The sequence below is a fragment of the Siniperca chuatsi genome, linkage group LG17 (assembly GCF_020085105.1).
Source record: "Siniperca chuatsi isolate FFG_IHB_CAS linkage group LG17, ASM2008510v1, whole genome shotgun sequence".
Taxonomy (NCBI): domain Eukaryota; kingdom Metazoa; phylum Chordata; class Actinopteri; order Centrarchiformes; family Sinipercidae; genus Siniperca; species Siniperca chuatsi.
Window position 1 is genome coordinate 19,971,235 of NC_058058.1, and position 22,591 is coordinate 19,993,825.

The 22,591-nt window shown below is 40.9% G+C and overlaps 4 protein-coding genes across 10 annotated transcripts in view; 1 reads left to right on the plus strand and 3 right to left on the minus strand.

Annotated features, from left to right (window-relative positions):
- Positions 1 to 8,663, plus strand: part of dlgap3 (discs, large (Drosophila) homolog-associated protein 3) — a 113,980-nt gene extending 105,317 nt beyond the window's left edge. For all 5 annotated transcript variants that reach the window (XM_044171298.1, XM_044171297.1, XM_044171299.1 and 2 more), the window contains 4 exons: positions 1,070 to 1,364; positions 1,460 to 1,551; positions 1,775 to 1,921; positions 2,611 to 8,663. In XM_044171298.1, the coding sequence (XP_044027233.1) occupies positions 1,070 to 1,364; positions 1,460 to 1,551; positions 1,775 to 1,921; positions 2,611 to 2,919 (843 nt within the window). In that variant the 3' untranslated portion in view covers positions 2,920 to 8,663. The remainder of the gene's footprint in view (positions 1 to 1,069; positions 1,365 to 1,459; positions 1,552 to 1,774; positions 1,922 to 2,610) is intronic.
- A 1,586-nt stretch (positions 8,664 to 10,249) lies between these two features.
- Positions 10,250 to 15,081, minus strand: LOC122864149 (tissue alpha-L-fucosidase-like). Its single transcript, XM_044171305.1, has 8 exons — positions 14,072 to 15,081; positions 13,772 to 13,906; positions 12,843 to 12,980; positions 12,574 to 12,679; positions 12,234 to 12,434; positions 11,703 to 11,893; positions 11,094 to 11,193; positions 10,250 to 10,828 (listed from the first exon to the last, which is right to left on the minus strand). Exons 1-8 carry the CDS (start codon positions 14,410 to 14,412, stop codon positions 10,694 to 10,696), a joined length of 1,347 nt encoding a protein of 448 aa, XP_044027240.1. The 5' UTR covers positions 14,413 to 15,081; the 3' UTR covers positions 10,250 to 10,693.
- A 155-nt stretch (positions 15,082 to 15,236) lies between these two features.
- Positions 15,237 to 17,086, minus strand: LOC122864151. The gene has a single exon (XM_044171306.1). It carries the CDS (start codon positions 16,839 to 16,841, stop codon positions 16,131 to 16,133), a length of 711 nt encoding a protein of 236 aa, XP_044027241.1. The 5' UTR covers positions 16,842 to 17,086; the 3' UTR covers positions 15,237 to 16,130.
- A 651-nt stretch (positions 17,087 to 17,737) lies between these two features.
- Positions 17,738 to 22,529, minus strand: zbtb8b (zinc finger and BTB domain containing 8B). Of its 3 annotated transcripts, none has more exons than XM_044171303.1 (6): positions 22,377 to 22,529; positions 21,588 to 21,780; positions 20,101 to 21,016; positions 19,736 to 19,914; positions 19,556 to 19,584; positions 17,738 to 18,845 (listed from the first exon to the last, which is right to left on the minus strand). In XM_044171303.1, exons 2-6 carry the CDS (start codon positions 21,759 to 21,761, stop codon positions 18,731 to 18,733), a joined length of 1,413 nt encoding a protein of 470 aa, XP_044027238.1. In that variant the 5' UTR covers positions 21,762 to 21,780; positions 22,377 to 22,529; the 3' UTR covers positions 17,738 to 18,730. The 3 variants fall into 3 exon arrangements, with proteins under 3 accessions (XP_044027238.1, XP_044027239.1, XP_044027237.1); XM_044171304.1 differs by having other exon boundaries at positions 17,738 to 19,426; XM_044171302.1 differs by lacking the exon at positions 19,556 to 19,584.
- Positions 22,530 to 22,591: the final 62 nt, after the last annotated feature.

Consider the following 22,591-nt stretch of genomic DNA (forward strand, 5'->3'; position numbering starts at 1 on the left):
GTGAAATCTGTCAAAGGTGCTGAATGCATTTTGTTCCTCATAAAACATTTCCAATGTTTTTTATATTTTGGAACCTGCCTTGTTTACATTCATGTTTGCTAGCTAGCAGTCTTATTCTGCGTTGCTTTGGCAGGCATGTTTCTTACCATGTTGCTGCCAACAACTGTAAATCAGTGGAATACCGTGAACCTTGGGCAAAAATGTGTATGGCATCAGCCATGTGCTCATGTGTCTACATGTGCATTCTCATGCACGTGCATGAGATACTAACACAGGGGAGACCTGCTTAAAATATTGCTCTATGGTGCCACTACTGGTGAAAAACTCCACTGGGTACCTTAAAGGAATAGTTTGACATTTTGCTGACATCTTGCTGAGAGATGAGAAGATCTATACCACTCTCATATCTGTCTGTTAAACATGAAGCTACAGTCAGCAGCATTAGCTTAGCACAGCACTGAAAGACTGGAAACAGCTAGCCTGGCCACATATTGTAATTTTTACACTTCGGTTTTTGTAGGAATCAAACGGAATATAATGTGTCAATTAGTGATCTTTAGAGGTGCTGGTAGGTGGATTTTGTTTCCCCTTGAACAGAGCCAGACTAGCCATTTCCCCCTGTTTCCAGTCTTTGTGCTCAGCTAAGCTAATGCTGCTGACTGTAGCTTCATATTTAACGAATAGACATGAGAGTGGTATCAATCTTCTCTTATTCTCTGTAAGAAAGCAAATACAAATTTTTCCCAAAATGTCAAACTATTCCTTTAAATGTGTTTTTAAGTAATGCTCTAACTATCTAGCTTAAGTAGGAAGTTACATAAAACTAGTAACATTTTTAGAATATATCAAGCATTTAGGACCATCAGTCTTTTTAAAATGTTCCTTGAGATATTTAGTAACTTATGTCCAAAATGTCATCACACTGGCTGGATGTAGGTATTAGAAGGAGGAGTTCCTTGCAGCAATTAATTTGCTGCAAGACTAAGACATGAGGATTGAGGATAAGGTGTACCAATTACTGATGGTCCTAATACCATGCGTCCAACAGTTTTTTCTCATGTTATCCCAGGACTTGATCCAGAGTGGCTATGCCACTGAGGCCTGCCCAGCAGACCCACGGCCCCACCAGCACCCACATTTGCCTCCACGTTCCCACTCCCCTCTGCCCATCACCTCTGAGAGAGCCTGGGCAGGGACGCCGTCCCTGGAGGGCCCCCGGAGCCTGCCCGACTCGGGCCGAGCCTCACCCTGCATGAGAGATGGAGAGTTCTTTTTACGGCTCCTGCAGACAGAGGTGGAGAGGATGGAGGGCTGGTGCCAGAACATGGAGACAGAGGCAGAGGAGAACGAACTGCCAGAGGAGAGTGAGTTTGGGAGGAGGATTGAAAGGATCAGAGATAAAGAATAATAATAACAATGAATAATTCTTGGATTTCTAAAACTACTGTTTCCTCCCTAGTTCTTGAGCTGATTCGAAATGCAGTTGGCAGTGCCCAGATGCTCATGTCTCAGAAAGTCCAGCAGTTCTTCCGCCTCTGCCAACAAAGTGTGGTGAGTATGTATGATTGCGTGCAAAATCATGACAACACACATTACATATGGTGCATGGTTTTGCAGAGATTCACTATTGCTAAAGGCAAAATTAGCTTGTCTGCAAAAACACTACTGCAGAAATTGGTCCTATGTAATTTAGTTGTCTTTTTCTCTTTCACGGATCCTTGTGCATTACTTTGGCATTCATCACATGTCCTGTACCATCTCCCTGCCCACCCAGGACCCATCAGCGTACCCCCAGCCCACCTCTCAGGACCTGGCAGGCTTCTGGGACCTGCTCCAGCTCAACATAGAGGACGTCAGGGTCAAGTTTCAGGACCTCCAGAGGCTCAAGGACTCTAGTTGGAGACTTCCACCTGAAAAGAAGGTGAGAGGCCCAGGGGTCCAAACAGCCCTGGTTTCCCTACAGCACTCCCCCAGAGCTAAGATGGCAGTGTGCAGAAGAGTAGCGCAGATGGTCGTGCCCTCCAAGCCTTTGCAGGCTGTGAAAATACAGAACAGCAAGAGGAACTGAGCTGAACTTCCCACGAGACGGTGGAGTCTTAAACTGCTAGAAATCTAAATGCATATCAGCATTTTTGCGTTTATTGCAGCTGGTCTGACAGAAGAAAGTACTTGTCTGTTGCATTATTGTCTATAAAAGTTAGGCTACTCACTGATCAACTACATTATTCTCGATAACAAACTAACAATTGTTTCTCTTTTCTTCTTTTTCTTTTTACATTATCTATGTTTACCTTTTCTTCTCCCATTTCATTTCCTTTTACGTCACCCGATGCCCGATGCATGCTGAGATATTTTTTCGCTGATTTTTTTATCAATTTTGGTTATTTGTCATAATGTCTCGGCCCGTGATTCTTCCTCACTTGAATTTTATCCTTTTTGTTGGTGATTTACTCATTGGTTTGTCATTCTCTTTGTTTCTCCAAATATTTCCACTTTTTTGCATGGGATCCCTTTCATACAACCATATAAAACCATTTTTTTCACCATCAAACATGATAAATCCACTGTCCATTTTCATCTTATATCTACGTCTCACCATTGCCGGGATAGGAGGATAAGAAGCTTCCTCCTCCCTTACCAAAGAAGCCAGCAGGCGGGGTGAGTGGCAGCCTCCGGGCCGATAGCGTCGGGGATGGGGGAGCCGGAGGTGGTGGCTCGGGGGGCCTGGTGGTGCCTCGCATGGGTGGACACACCCTACCTATCAGGGAGAAGTCCCTGGACCTCGGGGACCGTCAGAGGACAGAAGCGAGGAGGAGGCTTCTGCAGACCAAGCGTACAGCCTCCTTCAGGCAGAACTCGGCCACAGAGAGCGCAGACAGCATCGAGATCTACATCCCCGAAGCCCAGACTCGACTCTGAACACAAGACTGAGGTGTCTCTAACTCACCTCGTCACTTACCCTCACCCCTCTGTTGACCTGCACGCCAATCTCAGTCCTTCTCTGAGCCCAGTTTTGGATCTTCTGCGGGCCACTGCTTATTATCCGCTACCCTCCCTTCAGCATTTCCATCACTTCACTTACCACAACTGCAAATTCACTTCTCTTGCTCATTATACAAGCAATGACAGCCATTTTAGTGTTTTGAAATTTGGACATTTTACTGACACGACACAGAGGCCTAGAACTGAAATGGTTGCTAGCAGATATGAGTTGTAGACTTTTTTAAGAATTCTCTGAATTTCTTTTTGGCTGACAACAAACAAGAAACAGTCCACTTTTATAACAGTAGTCAGCGGAGGTTCACGCAGTAGTAGCATGCCTGTGCGTGTTCATCTAGTACTTTCCATCACTGAAAATAAAGGGCTTAACAGGCACAAAACCTCTGTGGGGATGAGGAGATGACAGAATCTCCATATGGATCCCCTGTTTCCATCTCCTGAATGCCATTGGCAACAGAATCAACTAAGATATATCCACACTCTTCACTGATGCTACTAGTATGGATGAATAAACATGGATTCATTTCTCACCATCAGTTTAAATGCCCTTAAAGTCAGATGGTTGGCAATCCCCAAAGAACATTCTCCAAGCATAATTAGTCAACTACAGTTGGCTCCTTTCGTCCAGGTGCCATCTGTCCACCCAGGCACCCAGTCAAAGAACATGAAACTATTTTCTGTCTCTTTCCGTCATTCTTCACGTCCTGCCTATCAATTGACTACCCTCAGCATTCAGCAATGAGACTGTTTGAATGTGCAACTGCTATTTGTACATAGTGTGCACACTCATGTTTGCCAAAAGGAGCTTTTGCGGTGTGGCATCACAGCCTTGACAGCTAGAGAGCATCACAGACAAAAAAAAAAACAGAGCTGTTTGCTTTTTATGTAGTCTCTCTGAAGTTTAAAGTGTTCAGGGGTTGGGTTGCTATGAATTTTTAGGGGAATATATTTTGGTGGCTTTTCAGGACTTTACAGAGAAGGCCCCTATTACACTGTGAGACTATAGCACCACCAAGTGGTCAAATGAGGACCCAAACCAACAACAGTGGTCTGTAGAGAGTTCTTTCCACCTGAGTCAGGAATTAGCAGACGCCCTGATGAAACAGCCATGAAAGAAGATCAGTTTCTTCATTACTTTTGTGCAGTTTCTTCCCTCGACACACAGTGTTTCTTTTCTTTTCTCCTCCTATTCAGAGTGGACTTTCCCATGATATGTTTGCATAATTGAGAAGATAAAGCAATGGATCACAAAGTAAAAGGGGGAGAGCTGCCAAAGTCTTCAGCAGAATCCACTCGCGGAACAATCCTCTCAATTTCACACGTCGCTGATGAAAGAAGGAATAATTTCTCTGATCGAAAGAAAACAAAAGAAGTCATATTCAATGTAGCTCCATCCAAACCCTTTCCAAAGAGTCATCAAAGAGAGGAAACCATCAGTTGTGAAATGACAGAAAAGAAGCAACTTGATAGTGTTTGGTAATTATGCTGAGATTAAGTATCACCTGTCATGAATGGAATTATACTGTATGTTTGTTGCACTATGTGTTCCTTTCCCTTCCTCTTTATTTACTTCTTGAAATCATACTATCTGGTGTTTCCACCTACCAAAGTGTAGCATGATTTTAAAAGCTTTGAAGGGGTCTCATTTACACATTTATGTCAGAACAGATATTTCTAATTGAATTATTTTGTATGGATGGTGCGTATAGGCTTGTATGCGTGTGTGTGGTGTGAATATGAAGGGCTGTGTGTCATAAGGGATGTGTGATTAAGCCCAATGAATGCTATAAATCCAAATCAGACATTTTAAAAATGAAAAACACAAAATCTAAGAATCTTTTAGCATGACCTGTTTTTTGTTTCTTTTCTAACATTTGGATGGAATGTGTTGGCAAAATGGGATATTTTAATGGGAGATGTATATTTTATAATATAATCTACATTTCTAGATTAGTAGAGACTATTGAGTACAGTATATGTACAAAAACAGCATATATCAAATGTGAAATACTACATTATTATTATGATAGATTATAGCATTGTGTGATACTACAGCTGTGTGACATATCCAGACTCAGTACATGTGAAAAATAATTTCAAATGATTATTATCCTAAGTTTGTGAGTGCTGGGTCAAGTTCACAGGGTATAACTGGCAAGAGTGTTAACTGCCAAGTATGATCCTCCGTAGGCCTACTGTATATCTGTCTGTGGTTCTAACATATACTGCTGTATCCCCTCCCTGTATATCCTCTTTAGAACCAACTACATGTGCCTAACCAGCTATATGTGGAGGTTTCCTTTGAACACAGTTTACAGTATATATAAATAGAAAGATATGTAAATAGAGAAATATAAAATCTGCAGAGACTATTGTGAAAGAAAATGTTTTTATTGTACTGACATGCCACTCTTTGTCTCCCTCACTCTCACTTGCAATACACACATAAGACTGGCAGATTTTGTTGATGTTAATACTGCATGTTTTATGTCAACCTCCTTTGAAAAATTTTGCAGAGTCTCATTTTGGAAAGCAAATTTTGTAGCCTTTTTTTGTGATTGAAAAGAAATTGACAAGATTTTACAGTGCAGTTATTTCAATGAGTTACTTCTTTGTACACAGATTATATCCTTGGAGGACAGTGATACTGGCAACCTTGAAACAGCAATCGATGTTTTGATTTGAATCTCAACAGATCAATTTAACAACCTCCATGTTAAACAAGCTGCCCTGGCGATGAAAAAAAGGGCTGAGAATCAGGCATCATGTTTAATTCATTTGCAGCAGTGTGGGTTGCAGCGCAGCTTTTTTATCCTCTCATCCTTCTCCTCTGTTACCCTCAAACTTGACAACATCTCAGTGGTGTGTGACACAGCCCTCATCTAACAAAGCACAAAGACCTGCTTTTATACTGTTACTCCACTGTGAAGGCCTCTTGACTCCACCCTCACAATCCTCAAACCTACACGCAGGGGGATGGCAAGGTCGGCCTTGAGGGACACCAGGAATCAAAGAGGCTTTGTTGGATATTTATCTACCGTAGCAACTACTACTTCAATTCTCGCTGACTTTCTCCTCTATACTTTTGATCACAAGTTGAGGTGTTAGCCAGCCACCTTGCCTTGAAACAGGTCCATTGCAAACACACTTTTGGTGGTATGATTTCCATACTTTTTGTTCAGTATTTTACCCATCCATCTGTCCTATATCTTCACAGTATAAATACAGGAGCCTCAGCTAAAAATACCACCTGGGTGTATAGTACCTGGGTGTATAGTTGTAATAACATGAGCCGAGCACTCACCAACACACCAGGCAGACTACTATACGAACCCTTTCAACTCTTTGAAACCCCTTGTGGACAGCCAGACGGACAAGTCAACTCCGAGTACCTCAGTTTCTAGCAGCAGTGTCTCCAACTCTGACCCAGGCCTCTGTCCTCAGGGGATTCTCTGACACCACACAACCGACGGACCCTGAAAATACAGGACCAGATCAGTCCCGCAGGAATGTTGTCCATATTCTCTGAATGAAAGGAAAAATCCTTTGAACAGATTCTCTTGTAGCCATTTTCTGAGACTGGAGAGTGACAGTGAAGGAAGTGGTGGTTGAGGCAAGAGCTCAATTGTAGCCAATGTGTGTGTGCTGTATACTGTGCATCTGCAACAAAGTAGAGCAGGAGGGATGCTGTAGCAGCAGATTTGAGTTTTAGTTATGCGGGCATTTCTGAGAGGCAGTGCTGCTCTGGAGGAAAAAGCTAAGTCACTGGTTGAGCTAAACCTCAGTGGGAGAAGCCAAGGAACTAGTTTTGGCTGAGTAACTAGAGCTATGAGCTGTGGCTGCTCCTTCTTGTGCCATTACTCCCTGCAATATTTCAAACTGATCCGCTGTCAAAAAATGGCAAAAATTGCCATATCTTGCTTTGTAGATGCATTTTATCGATGAATAATCACGGTCACACTGTGTTTCAGCAGTTTAATGCTTTTAACAAACTAGCAACAATAGGAAATGTTGGGTTAGCATTAGCAGTGACTTCTTATAGCTCTGATACAGCATTAGGAGAGCAGTAAACAGTGAGGCTGATATCAATTAGACAAAATAACGCTGGATTACATACATACATCGTTTCCTAAAAAGGAATTGTAAATACATTAAATGGCTGTTGCTGGAAAAAATGCCTACCATGAACAGTGTCAAAAATCTTAAGGATTATATCTTTAATACTTATTTATACTTTAACCAAACTTCCTTAAAACTTCTTTTTTGGTTCTCCTCTCAGAGGTTTTACTTCCCTCTGTCTCCAGAGCAGCTCAAACTGTTTAACTGAAACTCCAATGTGTCTTTAGAACTGAGGTGCAATTGTGTTTGTGTATGTGTGTATTTACACTGTAATGTTGCTTTATAGTACACACACAGGTACTCATGTGGGTCAGAGACAACTGAGCAATTACTGTGTAATTAACAAAAAAATACCCTGCCACGCTCACATTTACAAAAATGTAAATACCTGTTGCCAATGGACATTGCTCTTCTCAATATTACATATATTGTTATTACAATATGATTATTATTAGTATGATTATTGTCATTAAAAGGATTAATTATTGCCACCACTCTCATTATTATAAATGGTGTTGTCAGTTATAGCTATGGGTAAACATTGTTCTGTATTCAAGGGCGAGTCTTGTGTACAATAACAAGTAGTTTAATCTATGAAGACAAATCTTAAATCGCTGCTACTAAGGAGATGGAGTAGAAGAAAAGCAAACTGACAATAACTCTGGGAAGACATTTTTCTCTGGGATCAATGATGGACACTCCAAAGAGGAGTGAGAGATCACCAAAAGAGGAAAGTAAGCGTTGAACAGATGGACTGAATGGAAGATCCAAACATAAGACCTTCTTTCTCCATGTGCATTTATTCCACTCTGAACTCTTAGTTCTGCCAGAGGAGGAAAACAACATGGACATCAAACTGATACAGACTCTACTCTCTCTGTATTCTACTCTGTTATGTAGCAAAAACTAATTAGCCCCTCGTTCTCTACTCTCTCCTCCTCTTTCATCTCTTGTATTTCTCACTGAACACCATGATTTTTTATCAGACGGGTTTTTCAAGCGAGCTTTTCTGTCTTTAAGCTCAGCTTTATTCTTGAGTTCTCTTGTTTTATACGTTTGATTCAGTGCCAAGACAGCATATTGTACATACAAACATTAGATGCTTTTGTTTTTTTCTCCTATAAAACGAATTGACCGGAGCATATAGCAATAGTGATCCCATAATATATGAACTTTGTTTCATAACGCCACTAGTGGATACACAAAGATGCATGAGAACACCACAGTGACCGGGAGATGCAGTCTGAATATGTGCTGGATGGGCAGTGGAGGGCGTTGCACCGTGAAGTGTAAATCATGATTCTGTTTGTTGTGTTGTGGTTCTCATTTTGTACATAAAAATGTACTTATTGATCTTGTATGTTTTATGGATCTAGATGTGTCAAAGGAGCACGTCTGATAGCGCTGAAGCCCAGAGAGATGGCACACTGTGACGTGGTTTACCCCAACACAGAATGTAACACGTTGTCAAAACATTTTCTAATGGCTAATATTATTACTATTAATATGATTATTATAAAGCTATTTTAGCGAGTTAAATGAGGGATGCTGTGTCTCCTTTGTCTTTATTTTGTGTTGATTTTCTGACTCTTAAGCGCTGGGAAAAAAAGGAATCCTTAAGTCAGTTAACTCTGAATCTAATTTTTCCCTGAAAACTTGGTTTCAAATCTTCAGTATTTATTTATTATATTAATTATTCATGTCTAAATAAACAACAATCAAAGTTGTTCTGATTAAAAAAAACAGACATAAGATGTTAAAACATTAGCTGTAAAGGTGCTGGTAGGCGGGTTTTGTGACCTTTGGACAGAGCCAAGCTAGTTGTTTCCTCCTTTTTCCAGTCTTTATGCTGGCTGTAGCTTCATATTTAATGACAGACATGAGAATAGTACCAATCTTCTCATCCAACTCTCTGCTAGAAACCAAAAAACCGAACCAAAATATCAAACTATATCAAACAGAAATGTGTTTGTTTATCTAGGGCTCCCATTGCTATTAGTAACAAGCTGATTGAGAAAATACATTTTTAGGGCCTTCACTGTGCAGCCTCTGTCAATGTCATTTTCTGCAATCTGTCTTATTTTACCATGTTTTAAGGTATTAAGTCTTTCCTAAGCTAGTGGCATTATCTCATCCAATTCAAGATAAAATCATCATCATAATCAACACATTTTTGCAGTGCAGACATACCGATCTGGGGAGCATCTATCAAAAATGCAAAGCAGAGGTAAAAGAGAAGGATTTTCCAAATAGATTCTCCATTGTCTTTGTCTCTCTCTCTCTCTGCCTGTAAGAATTTGCAATGCAAATACCAAGCAGACCAGATAGGCCTATTATGGAAGGTTAAAAGAGAGGACAGAGAACTGGCATTCTGAGTCAAATGCACAATCCCTGTGGGCATTCTCTTCCCAGTCTGGTCTAAACTCAGACTGACACATTGAGGGGATATTTTTGTCCATTCACACAATAGCTGTGGTAAAGAACTGCACTCACAAATATAGCCTGCTGCTACTGAATATAAAGTGTCCAGCTGAGAGTTAAGAACATGCAGCAGTAGCCTTGGGGTAAAAGAAGCAGGTTACAACCAAAGGTCAGGAGTTAAAATATAAAAGTGTGGGAGGTGAATGAGTAATGCCATCCTGAGGCACTTGAGGTGGTTGCTGAAAATAAAAATAAATATAAATAAAACATTTTCTACACAAAACATTCAAAAGTACCCATGTCATCTTGTTCCCAATCAGTACCGTACTATGTACTGCGAAAAAAGAAGCTATTCACTCATGTAAGTGTAAAAAACACCTGAGACTACAGAAATTCAGATAGGATTTGAGTTTGTAGAGAGGTAATTGTGTCTCAGCACAACACGGCAGCAAGCAACAAGAGGTTAATCCTAAAGTCATGAGACCTGAAGGATGCTTAAAGGGCCATTAGACAGAGTAATACAACTTTGTTTCTTGACCTTTAGGGGATTCCAATGTTTCAAACCTGTAAGAAATTGGACCATGAAAAACCATATTTTAATATACGTTAAAGTTTACCCAATGTTCTGAATTGTGTCGCTCTTCCCAGAGTTCCCTCGGAATAAAATGAACCTTTAAGATCTAGTATACTGTATAACTTACCACAACCATTTATCAGACAAATTAAATCATCTTTTATTCAACCACTTTAAAAGCATACAGTAAAAAAAAAAAAAAAAAAAGGGAAAGTGCTTTGTAAACTGTTCATTTTCAAACAAACCACTAGAAAAAAAATTAATCATTTCTGAAACAGAAATTAGGCAGCTCAAAAGCTGCCAAGAAAGCTTCACAAGCTGAACAGCAGATTCCACTTTTCATTTGTAATCATTCGATCATTGAAAGAAGAGCACAACTGAGAGGCAGTGACACATTAAACCTTTAGTCCTCAGAGCTACAAAGGAATCATTGAAGAGGAGTGTTCCATTATTTCATTTTGGCAAAAATACTAATCCAGAATTACAGAAGTGCTGTCCCTTCAGCCATAGTGCACAAGTTCCCCCTTATCCTACAAACATAATGAAACCCTGAGATGAACAAATTCTGGGGTCTAAGGCTCACTGGATATTGTCCAGTTTGAGTGTCCAGGCTTGACCAGGGGTATAGGGCAGTTCAGGCAGAAGGACAGTAAGGCCAGCACTGGGTTGGACTGGAGACCAGGGTAAGGGTTTTGGATTCCCCAACAAGGTCACCTGAACAAGGGACAAAAATCAATGATTTAGTTTCTTACATTTCATGTATGCGGAATCATACCTTTATTCCTTCTGTAAATGAATAGTCACTAAGCTGGTTGTAAAAAGTCATGTTGTGGACAGCGAGTAGTACAGCTCCTCTCAAAAACAAATCTGTGTATGTTTCTGTATTTAACAAGGTTACATTTCTTTTTGTCAAGGCTTTACTGTAGAGTTTTTATAATGTGTAAAAACAACATAGACATCATTGTCTCAGTCCCTTTACCTTAGTGGCTGCTGACGTTTTGGGTCCCAATAGTTGCACTGTGGGCTTGGGGGGTTTGGTTGTCATGATGGCATATACAATGGTTCCTTTAGATGTATACCTAGAAAAATGAAGATGATAACTGCATCAATGATCTCAATTTCAAGGCGTCCAGTAGCTGGTTAAGACGCATACTACATAACTGCAACATCGATTCCAGCCAGGGACCTTTTTTGTATGTTATTTCTTGTATTTCCTGTCTGTCTCTTTACTAATCACTTTCAAATAAAAGCAAAATACCAACAAATCTTTTTAAAAATTCACCTTACCATTGAATCGACCACCTAAACATGATCATAGCAAATGTTTTTCTGCACTTGACCTTAAATATGCTGAGCAGCAGCTCTGCCACAGCAGGGCAGAGTGGGGTTTGGCAGAGCAAATTCAAACTTAAAACTATGTATGAAAACACTCTTCAGTCCACCTCTGTCCTCTATATAACATGTGAATGTATCATGACTATACTGCTTCTTCATAGATTTCTGGAAATTATGTTTTCAGTTACAAATGACAGGAAAAACTAGATCACAAGGCCGGTTCTTGTGATTCAGCTCTCCCTCTGGTCCTTACCAGATTGGTACAGTGGTGTTCTCGGTCTGGACCCTCCAGGGTTTGGAAGCGTAGATGGCCTCCCCGTTGATCTCTAGCCAGGCTCCAACACCCCTGAGCCTCTCCTCAAACACTGCAGGGATCATCCCATCAGGTGTGGGACCCACATTCAGAAGGTAGTTACCCCCCAGAGACACAGTGCGAACCAGATCCTGTAACAGAAGCAGGAGGAGGAGGACAGCCAGTCAGTCACTGGAAAGAGACACCTCACTGATCACAGTATTATTCTTATATACATTTTTAAGCAGTGAAAAATAAGATGACTGACACATCGCATGCTTGGTTCAGCAAATTGAGTGATTAAAAAAGCAACACTTCCCTCACTGGATTAGATTGATCCTGTGGGAATGTTAACAACTGACACAGTCACAAATAACAATTACAAAAATGTATCCATGACAGCTGTATACAAGAACAGAAATTACCTGTATTCTATATGTATGAGAGCCATATACAAATCGATTATAAAATTATACTATCACATATTCTCACCTCTATGATAGTGGGTAAGTCCATCAGTTCACTCAACTTCATGTTTCGACGGTAACCCCAGGAAAACGTGTCCACAGATGTGCATTTCTCCCACTTGTGCTTGGGCAGCTGGCCTGGAGTATATTTGTCTTGACAGTTATAGTAGCCACCATGTTTACAGGCACAGCCAGCTCCCCATCTGTCATTGGTCACAACAGTATCCTAAGACAATGAAGATCTATTAAGTACATGCAACCATGCAGAAACAATAAAATAAATTTAAAAAAAACACTGTCTATACACAGCATTCTTGCACAGCTAACGCAGCTATGTGTTGTTTCCTTGTCATAAAAACACTTACTTTGACAGGGCTGTCATTGTAAAGCCAGGCCAGGAATTGGGTGGAGTTCCAGTAGGTGTCAGGTGCTTCCCAGTCCCCATCAGACCAGATCACCTCAGGTCTGTACCTGCAAAAGAACAAGAAGGCAAAGGTTTGAACATACTGCTGTAAGGTTGTAATGACATGTTTGTATCACATACAGACACGTCAATATAACTATGTCTGACTATTACATACAAATGCAATAAACATGTTTGTATGGCATTTGAGTACAAGCAAGCACTACATACCTTACAACCATGTTATAAAGCTCTGGTAGTAGTTTATGCATAACAAACAGCTGTGTTTTGAATCCATTCTTCTTGTCAGTCAGGTAGAGAGGGTGGAACCACTCATACAAGGAGTTGTAAAGTCCATAATGCAATGACCTAAACAAGGAAATTAAAAACCTTAAAATCTGTCATTGAAGACAATTAGAATCCATAAGACTACTAACCAAAATTCAGGCACTAACACTAAGTAAAGCCAGGTCTCTTGAATGACACGACAAACACAAAAGCCACAAATTCAACAACACAAGATTTAAGTTGTTTAATCTTATTCTAAGTGTTGGACAGTTCCCTGATGTCTGGAGCAGCGATGCACCGATCCAACTTTTTCTTTCTCAATACAATACAGAATTCCGATTTCTTTTTCCCATATTGAAAATCTGTATACCTCATTGCATTGGAACTCATTGGAATTATTTATATGTAAGGTATCATGAGGACAGGGATGCTTTGGCACTTAAAGCTGAGTCTGCAGCCTGCGGTGACTGTGTGGACTGATAGCGGAAACACTGAATTTTTACAATGACATTGACAAGGAAACTGTATTTAATGTGAATCGGTCAGGTCATGGCCAATACACAATTCACTTAATAAAGGTCTGTATCCGTGCCAGTATCGGATTGGTGCATAACTTATCTACAGCAAAGGGATTACTATTAAGTATGGAAATAAACTTAACCCAAACAACTATCAAGGTGTGAAGTCAGATTTTTAATACACCACACTACTGAACAGACCGTATCTTCACCAAACAGTGTGTTAGGAGGAAAGCAGGGGTTAAAATGTCACATGAACAGAACAGGGTTGTACAAAACTCTTTAATTCACTGCATTCTTAATGTATTCATGTCAGCTATAAACAGCTTCAAAACCAAACATTTGAAGCCCCACCTGTTACGCACTGCCTCTCCCAGGTCTCCCACTAGGTCCCTGTGAGGACCAATATCAACTGAATTCCAGTTCCAGGAGTTTGGAGACTCCCAGTTAGTAAATCCTTCGTGGTGTTTGGCAGTCAGGACGACATATCTGCAGTGAAGATTGTGTGTAAGTAACATTCAGTATGCGCGACACAGTTTTCCACAAACCAGAGCAAATGCAGGTCAAACAAGAACATGTTTGGTACCGGAAGTGAAAGTGTCTGTTAGCAGATGCTCTGTGACGACATTTAGCTAGAGAAATACACTCACTCACTTTGCTCCAGAAGCCTTGAATATGTCCGCCCACTCCCCCGGGTTGAAGAACTGAGCGTGAAACTGAGGGGCAAACTCCGGGTAGCTGAACCCAGGCGGGTAGTTCTTTGACATGTAGCTCACACACTTCTGGTCCGGAGGCTGCTGGCCCTGCCAGTGCCACCAAAACCACTCACTCTCAAACCCGGGGACAGAAAACACACCCCAGTGGACAAAAATCCCCACCTTGGCTTCGTCGTACCATGAAGGCAGCGGTCTGGCGTCCAAACTCGTCCAGTTCGCAGTGTACCGAGCCGCCGTTTGAGAAACTAAAGCAGCGACGAGCACAAGCACGGCTAGCATGATTACAACAGGTTAGCCTACCTGTTACCTCCTCTGGCTGTGCGCACACCTTGACGCTACTACGAAGCTAACTCAAACAGTTTAGCGCCGATATGTCTTCATAGACTGGTAAACCAACAAGCCTACGTTAATGTAAACTTGTTCCACTGCTGGCAGCTGTATTAAACGGGGATTTCACTTCTTGTTGTGACCCTTCAGGTGTATTGTTTCCCATCACATGGCTGTAATCACATGGATAATCACGTGGCTGGCCCGTCTGTCGGTTTTTTTTTTCTATGACAACTTTATTTAACAAATTGACATTGCACGGGCCATATCCGTCTATATTTCTTCAGTTACCTATCTAACTATATTTGTTGTGAACTTTATGTATAACGTGAATATCTGAATGCTGTGTTAGCACCCTCTCCACGCTGCCAGAAATTGATGGGCGGTGGGCTAAAAGTAAACTACCGGTAGTCACCACATAGCAAGTCTATAAATACTAAAATCAGCCAAAATTACCAGAATAGAGGGCATAGAGAGGGCATGGCCTCAGGGTCCTCAGTGCCCTACTGACTACACATTGGACTGTGAACTGCTTCAATCCACACAATACATTTATTTATTTATTTAAAATAATAATAATAATAATCTATATAAAGCAAATTCACCATCCCATTTATTTAAGAATGTGATTCATTCTGATCTCTTATGGCCCGTTGAAAGGGGTAACTGATGATGCCTGAAGATCAGATTTGGTTTTCCTCAGGGATATGTTTTGGGCATCCCTTGATGGAGAATTTAACTGACCTAACACATGTTAGTTGATGATAAATATTTTGTTAATAATAAAGTGTTTTCTTTAAGAAATTTGAACAGGATATTTCCAGTAATAAATCATGTGTTGGAGACGTTTAGAGATTAGATTCTTCTGATTTCTGTTCATTAGAAAAATGTAACTATTTTGCACTGTTCTTTCATTGTAAACAGACAACATTCTGGATAGACCTCGATATAAGGAGAAAGACTGAGACAATTATTCAATTACAGGATACAGAAATGTTTTAACTGTTCTGAAGGAAACAAAATGGGCAAAGATTTTCTTTATACACTTGATTACATTTTTTTTAAAGAAAGAAGATTCTATTAAAGGGGATGACAGATTGCAGTACTGAAAATTGGCAAAATTATATTTTTGGGTCATAAAGTGGGATGTTTATCTGTCAACTGAATCCCCATTTTGTTTTCTTTCTCTTCCCTCTTTCTCTCCAGATGTTAAGTGTTGCATCACTGTCGACCTGTAATGGACTGAGCATTTCCTTATACATGCATAGATGCCATGAGATGTTCCCAACATATTTACGTGATGGTGTGCAGTCATTCCTTCCAATATGTTGTGTGCTATGTATATCAGGTGTCAAGGATCTAAGTCAGAGGTTTAGTTCTTGTGGTCATAGTGTATTATTGTTGAATTTGACTGTGTTTGTGTTGAAAAGCATAATAAAAATATTGTCCAAAAAAAAAAACAAAGACGAGGTGAAAACCTATATTTTGTTACATTGACACAGCCTTTCCCCCCCCTATTTCATTTGTTTAGTTTTTATTTTTATAAATACTCTCCGATTCTATGTATTATAAGCTCTTAGGCCTACATATTGTTCTGATAATAAAGAAAAGCACCCAGTGGACAACAGCCTGTGGGATTAACAGGACGCCATAAGGTACCGAGTTCTTGGCTACACCAATGGATCCGCGTCATTCTCGTTGCTGCACACTAACGATAGGTCTGTGGAGGACTGGCTTCTTGGGTCCGGGTCATTCTCGTTGCTGCACACTAAGTCCGTGGAGGTCTCACGCTGTTCTGGGCAGGATGTGTACGCAGCTAGAGCCTCCAGGCCGGCCAGGACGAGTGAATCCCGCCGCTGAGCCCTGCGGCTGTAACCCAGCCGCTTCAAGGTCCGCCGGGTGGTTGTGAGTGAGATGGGCTTCTCCTGTCCGCTGCTGTTGTACAGAGCCTGGATCTGCACACTCGTGGCGCGGTTGTTAGCTTCCACAACTCTCTCCATTTTCCTCTCACCATTGTCATCGACGAGGCGTTTTCTCCCACAAGACCCCCGGTGACTGGAGGTTTTCTGCTTCTCACACCATTCCCTGTAAACTCGAGACACCGCAGTCTTTGAAAATCCTAACCGGTTCACTGTTTCCGAGATGCTGCAGCCGGCGCTCCGGGCTCCCACTATCATACCCCGCTCAAACTCACTTAAATCTCGCGACTTCCCCATGTGTCGCCGTGCAGCCCAACAGGGACTTTTAAGGAGCACCGCAGAGACTCGCTTTCTGCTAAAAACAAAGTCGTAAATACTCGTTCTCCTTCTGTGGTTTTTTGGCACATTAGACTCAACGTTGTCGCCCTCCTCAGTTGGCTTCGGGATTTCTTCTTCGACCATTTTGGCTTATATTTTTTTTTTATCAAGAATGTGTATTATATTATAGAACAGTAAGAAACTAAAACTAAAATATGACACAGCAATTGAAAATACCCACATTATAGCACAGATTTTGTGCCAGCTGTTATACACAAAAATTAATGTTTGGCCTTCTCAGTCTGCTACTGCCTCTATGAATAATTAAGTAAGAAAAAACCCATTTGTGATTTTCCCCTTAAGGTGGCCCTCTCCAATCTCAATTACAGGGTATTTCTGTTGGGGGGGTTATATATACTTAGAAGCTCTTTCTAGGACCTGTAGAAAAAATGGTATTGTACAGTGTACTTTCTTAGATGGAAGGCACTCCTATGAATATGAATATTTTCACAGTTTCATTGATTTGTTTTTTAAACGAGCTGCTCTTAAATTTTGAAGGAAAATAATCTGTTTTACTTTCTCAGCTTTGGCTTTTTACAAATTAACAAGAAAGAGGACAATAACATCCACAAGCACACACACAAACACAGACACAGTGTGTACTGTATGAGTATACTGTATGCATGATTTATCTCTGTTTAGGCAACCCTATATAATAATGGGCTTGTAACCACATTTAATACAAAAATGACTACTCTTAAAAGGCTTTTCCACAGCAGTTAAAACAAGATACTCATCTACCAGTGCTATTTTTTCAATTCTAAAAGACAGATTCAGATTATATATATACATATACATATATATATACATATATATACATACATATATATATATATATACATAGTATACTGTATATGACATTTTTGTGCAGAAAAGCTTTTGTCAAAGGTATCCAGAGATGTCTAATGTTACACGGGTAACAGAAGAGCTCAGCGTTATCCTTATAGTAAAATACCTGAGGGAATTAAATACACATTACACAGTGAATGACCATAAGTTTTAATATTACTGTAGAAAGTAAATCATATTTGACCCTTATACTTAAATTAAGTGACCCATAGATCACTTAATTTTCAATTACACACACACACAGTGTTTGGATGTGAAAACAACATACCTGCACACACACATAAATGCTCTCACACATTTCTGGGCAAAGGAAGTGATCAGGTATTCTGTTAAAAGTATTCTGGTTTGACTTTTAAGAGACACTGATAATTATATGCTGAATAATATAGATTATTGTATTCTGATTATTATGCCGTGAATAACACTCCCTGTAAGCAAGCAAGCAAGCATACATATGTCCACAGTTACACAACGCATTTATTGCAACAATACCCACAATGGCCCCATTATAACCACAAAGCTGAACTACAATCTTTTTGGACAAAACAAAACAAAACATGTAACATGCTACTTTGTTTATCCTCTGTAACAGCTTTGACATCCACATTCTCTTTATATACAGCACATACAGAGAAGTTTGGATTTCATCAACTATGCAAAGACATGTGCAGGAAATTAAAGTTCACATTTATGATTTATAAAAAAACACAACCCCCCCCCCAAAAAAAAACACACTGGATTTATTTGCTGCCAGGTAAATCACTGGAGCCCAATATCTCCAACAGTCAAAAGGACACATTTTCTGGTTACAAATGAGCCCATAAATAAGGTAATCTTACAGTGATAATTTAACATTAATAATTTTATGGCCAAGGTTAACTGAACAGTAGAACAGTTCAAGGAAGGGTTTTTTTCTCCGAGTACAGTGGGCTACAGATTCACATCAGTGCAGACAGCCAGCTGCCTTTCAAGCATCTGCTTCTCTACCAAGTCCTCCACTCTGCCAACCTCCACCTCATCTACGTCGTCCATAAAACTGGACCAATCTGTACCCCCGTCCGCGCGTTCCATGGGCTCTCGTTGGCTGGCAGGGTCAACAGGGGCGGAATCATCGTGAGTGGTGGTTACGCAGTTGCAGCTGTCGCAGATGCCGAAGCGCCTGAGTCCTGGTGAAACACTGGATCCAGTGAAGGTTCGCCTGCAGCTCTTACACGATACTGGCCAGTAGTGCCTATGGACCTGTCAGTGGTCAGACAGCAGAATGTGAATCATTTTTCATAGGCAACACCAACTTTTAGATTATTGTAGGTGAAGAATAACAACATAGGAGCCAAAAGATTTACTGCTCTCATTATGCTTCCTTCACTGCACACAAAACACAAGCAACAGGGAAAAAAAAAGAACTGAATTTAACAACACTCAATTAAAGAGTGAGATGGCTAATTACTGTTTACAACTAACTGCTAGCAATTACTGGCTTTAACTGGTTTTGTACAAACCATTATATCTTAACTATGACACAATACAACAATTAATCTGTAAACTACAACAAAAGGACAGATAATTGCCACTGTGCAATTCCCCACAAAAAATGTAAATTAAAAATGGGTTTTAAAAAGTCATTAATCAAAATTAAGAACAATTTAATTTGAAATTGTTTTCAACAAGTGAACTCTTTTTCTGTGTGACAGTTGCCAACACACAGCTGGCAATGAAATTCTGAGATTCCTCAGTCATTTATAATAATGGTAACTCACATTTCAAAACAACTTGTAATTTGCGTGTTGGACAAAGTGCAGTATTTTGTAAATACCACATCCCTGCCAACAAAAGACCAAGCATTGATTACAAATGGAAAATGGAATTAATAATCATGTCTAAAAAAACAGAAGAAAGAGACTAAACTGCAGGTTTTTGTTGAACAGGCTAACGTAATGAAAAGAGCTCACCACTGAACAGACAGCAGGTAACTGAATAGCTGGAAAACAAGGCAAACATTTTCATGAAATGGCATATAGTAGTTGTATAATTCCTTCTTCAAATAACTTTTCTATCAGAATGTACCTTAGATTTAGAGAACTACATATCAAAACATATCTGATCATGTTGCAGTCAAACTGAGTTCTTACACTGAGGGCATGACTGCGAAGGTGCTCCTGTCTTGTGAACCTCTTGCCACACATGGGACAGGGGAAGGGCCTCTCTCCTGTGTGGCAACGGATGTGTCTCTTCATGATTCCCTTCTGCTTGGCAGTGTATGGGCAGAATGGGCACTTGTGGAGTTTCACTGGCACTACCAAACCATCCCCTGCAGGGGGAGAGAGAGGCCAACAGTTCAGATTTACCTCAATAGGACAGCACTGCAAAATGTGCATCCCTACTCTTCTGCTTGAGAATTTATTGAATGCAACATAGTATTTGTTTCAACAGCATTCAGGAAAACATATGTCACCATAGGCCATTTGCAAAAGCTTAGACTGATCTTGCCAATTACCTGTGTCCTCTCCAAGCCAATCAGACTGGATCTCCATGATAGATGATCCCACAAACCCTAAACCTTCATCCATTCTGCCTCCTCCTGTGTTGCTACATAGTCCTTGGGTAAAGCGCTGCCCCACTCTGTCCCCTAGAGGACTGGGACCTTCACCTCTGGCCAGCATTTCCATCAGCTGCCTGGCATTGAAGGAAGGGCTGTAACCCAAGGGAGAGCGGTCATTGGAGGGAGAGGGACTTGGGGGAATTAGCCTGCTATGATGAGGGTTATGGAGGGAGGGCCCAGGATATGAGGCCAGGTCTTTGGTGTCAGGGGACTCCATAAGCTCCTCATCGGGGTCGTACTCTATCTTGGGGTTCACTAACTCCGGGGTCAAAGCAGATGATGAAGAGGATGAGAGGTTAGTCTGATCCATGTGTCCCTTCTGTCCTTCACTCCCAGATGCAAATTCCTCCCTAGAATGGTAGTCACTGTCCATGTCCCTGCTGGTGCCTGGAGTTGTCGTGACAGGGATAGACAAGGGGGTTCTAGCCGAGGTCACAGACTCTGGACCTAAGCCCGACCCTCTATCTGCCTCTGCTATCTGTGAATGGGGCTCCGCAGCCCCTGCACCACTGGAGATTGACGCAGCAGGAGTGCCGGTGTCTGCAGGACCCATCCCTCCATCCTGTGCCTGGTTCTCCTTCTCTGTGTCCCTCTCCTTCTCCTTGTTGCATATTTCCAAAGATGAGCGGATGTATCCCTTACAGAAGTTTACCAGATCGGTCATCTGCAGGTAGCTGGCTGCTGACATCACCTCAATGACATTGCTTCTGTTCAGGGCCAAGCGGCCAGAGTAAAGGAAGTCCAGGATAATGGAGAAGGCATCGGCTGTCACAATGTCCAATGAAGCTGTGCTGTAGCGCTGTCCACTATCCTGAAAAGAGATGTATTGAGAAGTTCAAGACAATTTAGGACTTAATTTACTTGAAAATACAATTACTTTAATCCAGCTTACTTCTAAATGTTTTAACAGTAATAAGATTTACAAGGAGAAGCAGTGCAATGATTTTGGCAAGCTTGATTTAACAGATCTGTAATTTCTGATAAATGTATCAAGTACCCATCTTAGCAGCATACTGGATACCCTAGTTTGACAAGATCAGCAATGTATGGCCCGCAAGAACAATGGAGAATTAGCTGTCACATTAACAAACCAGACCAGACCTCCAAACCAGTTTACTTACAGAGTGCCCCAACTCCCACCATCCACCCATAGGGAAGTGATTTATTTCTTATATCCTTCTTCACTGCTTTCAAAGAACATGATCTGCTTTGATTTTATGGACATTTTACGGCATTTAAGATATCATTGATAACACAATAATAAATACATTATCTCAGCCAAATCATTACATTTGTTTCTAAGAAGTCATGCCTAACACCTCTTCCCACCTCTCCTAGAGAAAAAAAAAACATTGGGAAACACTGCTGTAAGCTATTCTCACCTGCAGATAGTGAACCAGAAGAGCCCGGAAATAGCCGCTCCCAGCAAACAACACATTACGATGGGCCTTGAAGACACGGCCTTCGACAAGGATGCTGCAGTCACAGAAGAAGTCCCGCTTACGCTGCTCATTGAGCTCAAACAGCAGTTTGGGCAGGTAGCAAGGCACCTCCATGTCTACACCTCAGTGAGCCCTGCCAGGGAAAGGGAAGAGAGAGACAATAATTTATGGGTGTGTCCATTTAAAAAGGGAAACAGCAAAAGGTTGATATTGGACTTTTTGGTTCTGTAGTGCCAAACATTTGATTTAAAATTAACTACACACTTAATGATCTTGTGTAAGACTAGGCTTCAAATTGCCTGTTTAGGAGACAATCCTGCCACTTGGCTGGTGTATACAAATGTAATTAATACAGAATCTGAATCAGAATACAAAATCTATTAAGGGAAAGTAGGAAACCTTCACCAATTAATTAACTTGATGAGCTAATACGCGTTATGTCGTTGCACAGTTTTAATCACCGAGGTTAGGCAACATTTAATATCTAAAAGACAACAAGGCTTAACATACAAACGTTAAACCAAAGAGATACACGTTTGACAGAGGGAGCAAAAAGAGCTGAACTGTCAATAGCTCTTTGTGTTTGCTTACAAGCTAGCTTGTGTTGCTAGCGCCGAGTAGCTAGTTGGTGATACAATATTAAACAAAACAGCAGACTAGCAATACCGACTGTACTTTACAAAGCATGTTGACACACCGTGAAATAAAAAGGACATAATATGGTCTCACCTGCGTACTACGCAACCGAACGTGAGGAAACCTGTATCATAACAAAAAGACAGAAATTAGCAAGGTTCATTCTCCCATGTCCACTTTAGCCAACAACTTCCGCTTTCAGCGAACAGTGACGTAATTAATTTATCCAATCGGTGGCTGACGGAGGCGTAGCCCGTAAGATATTCTTTTACAATAATGCCTGAACATTTTTCAGTGCCAATACAACT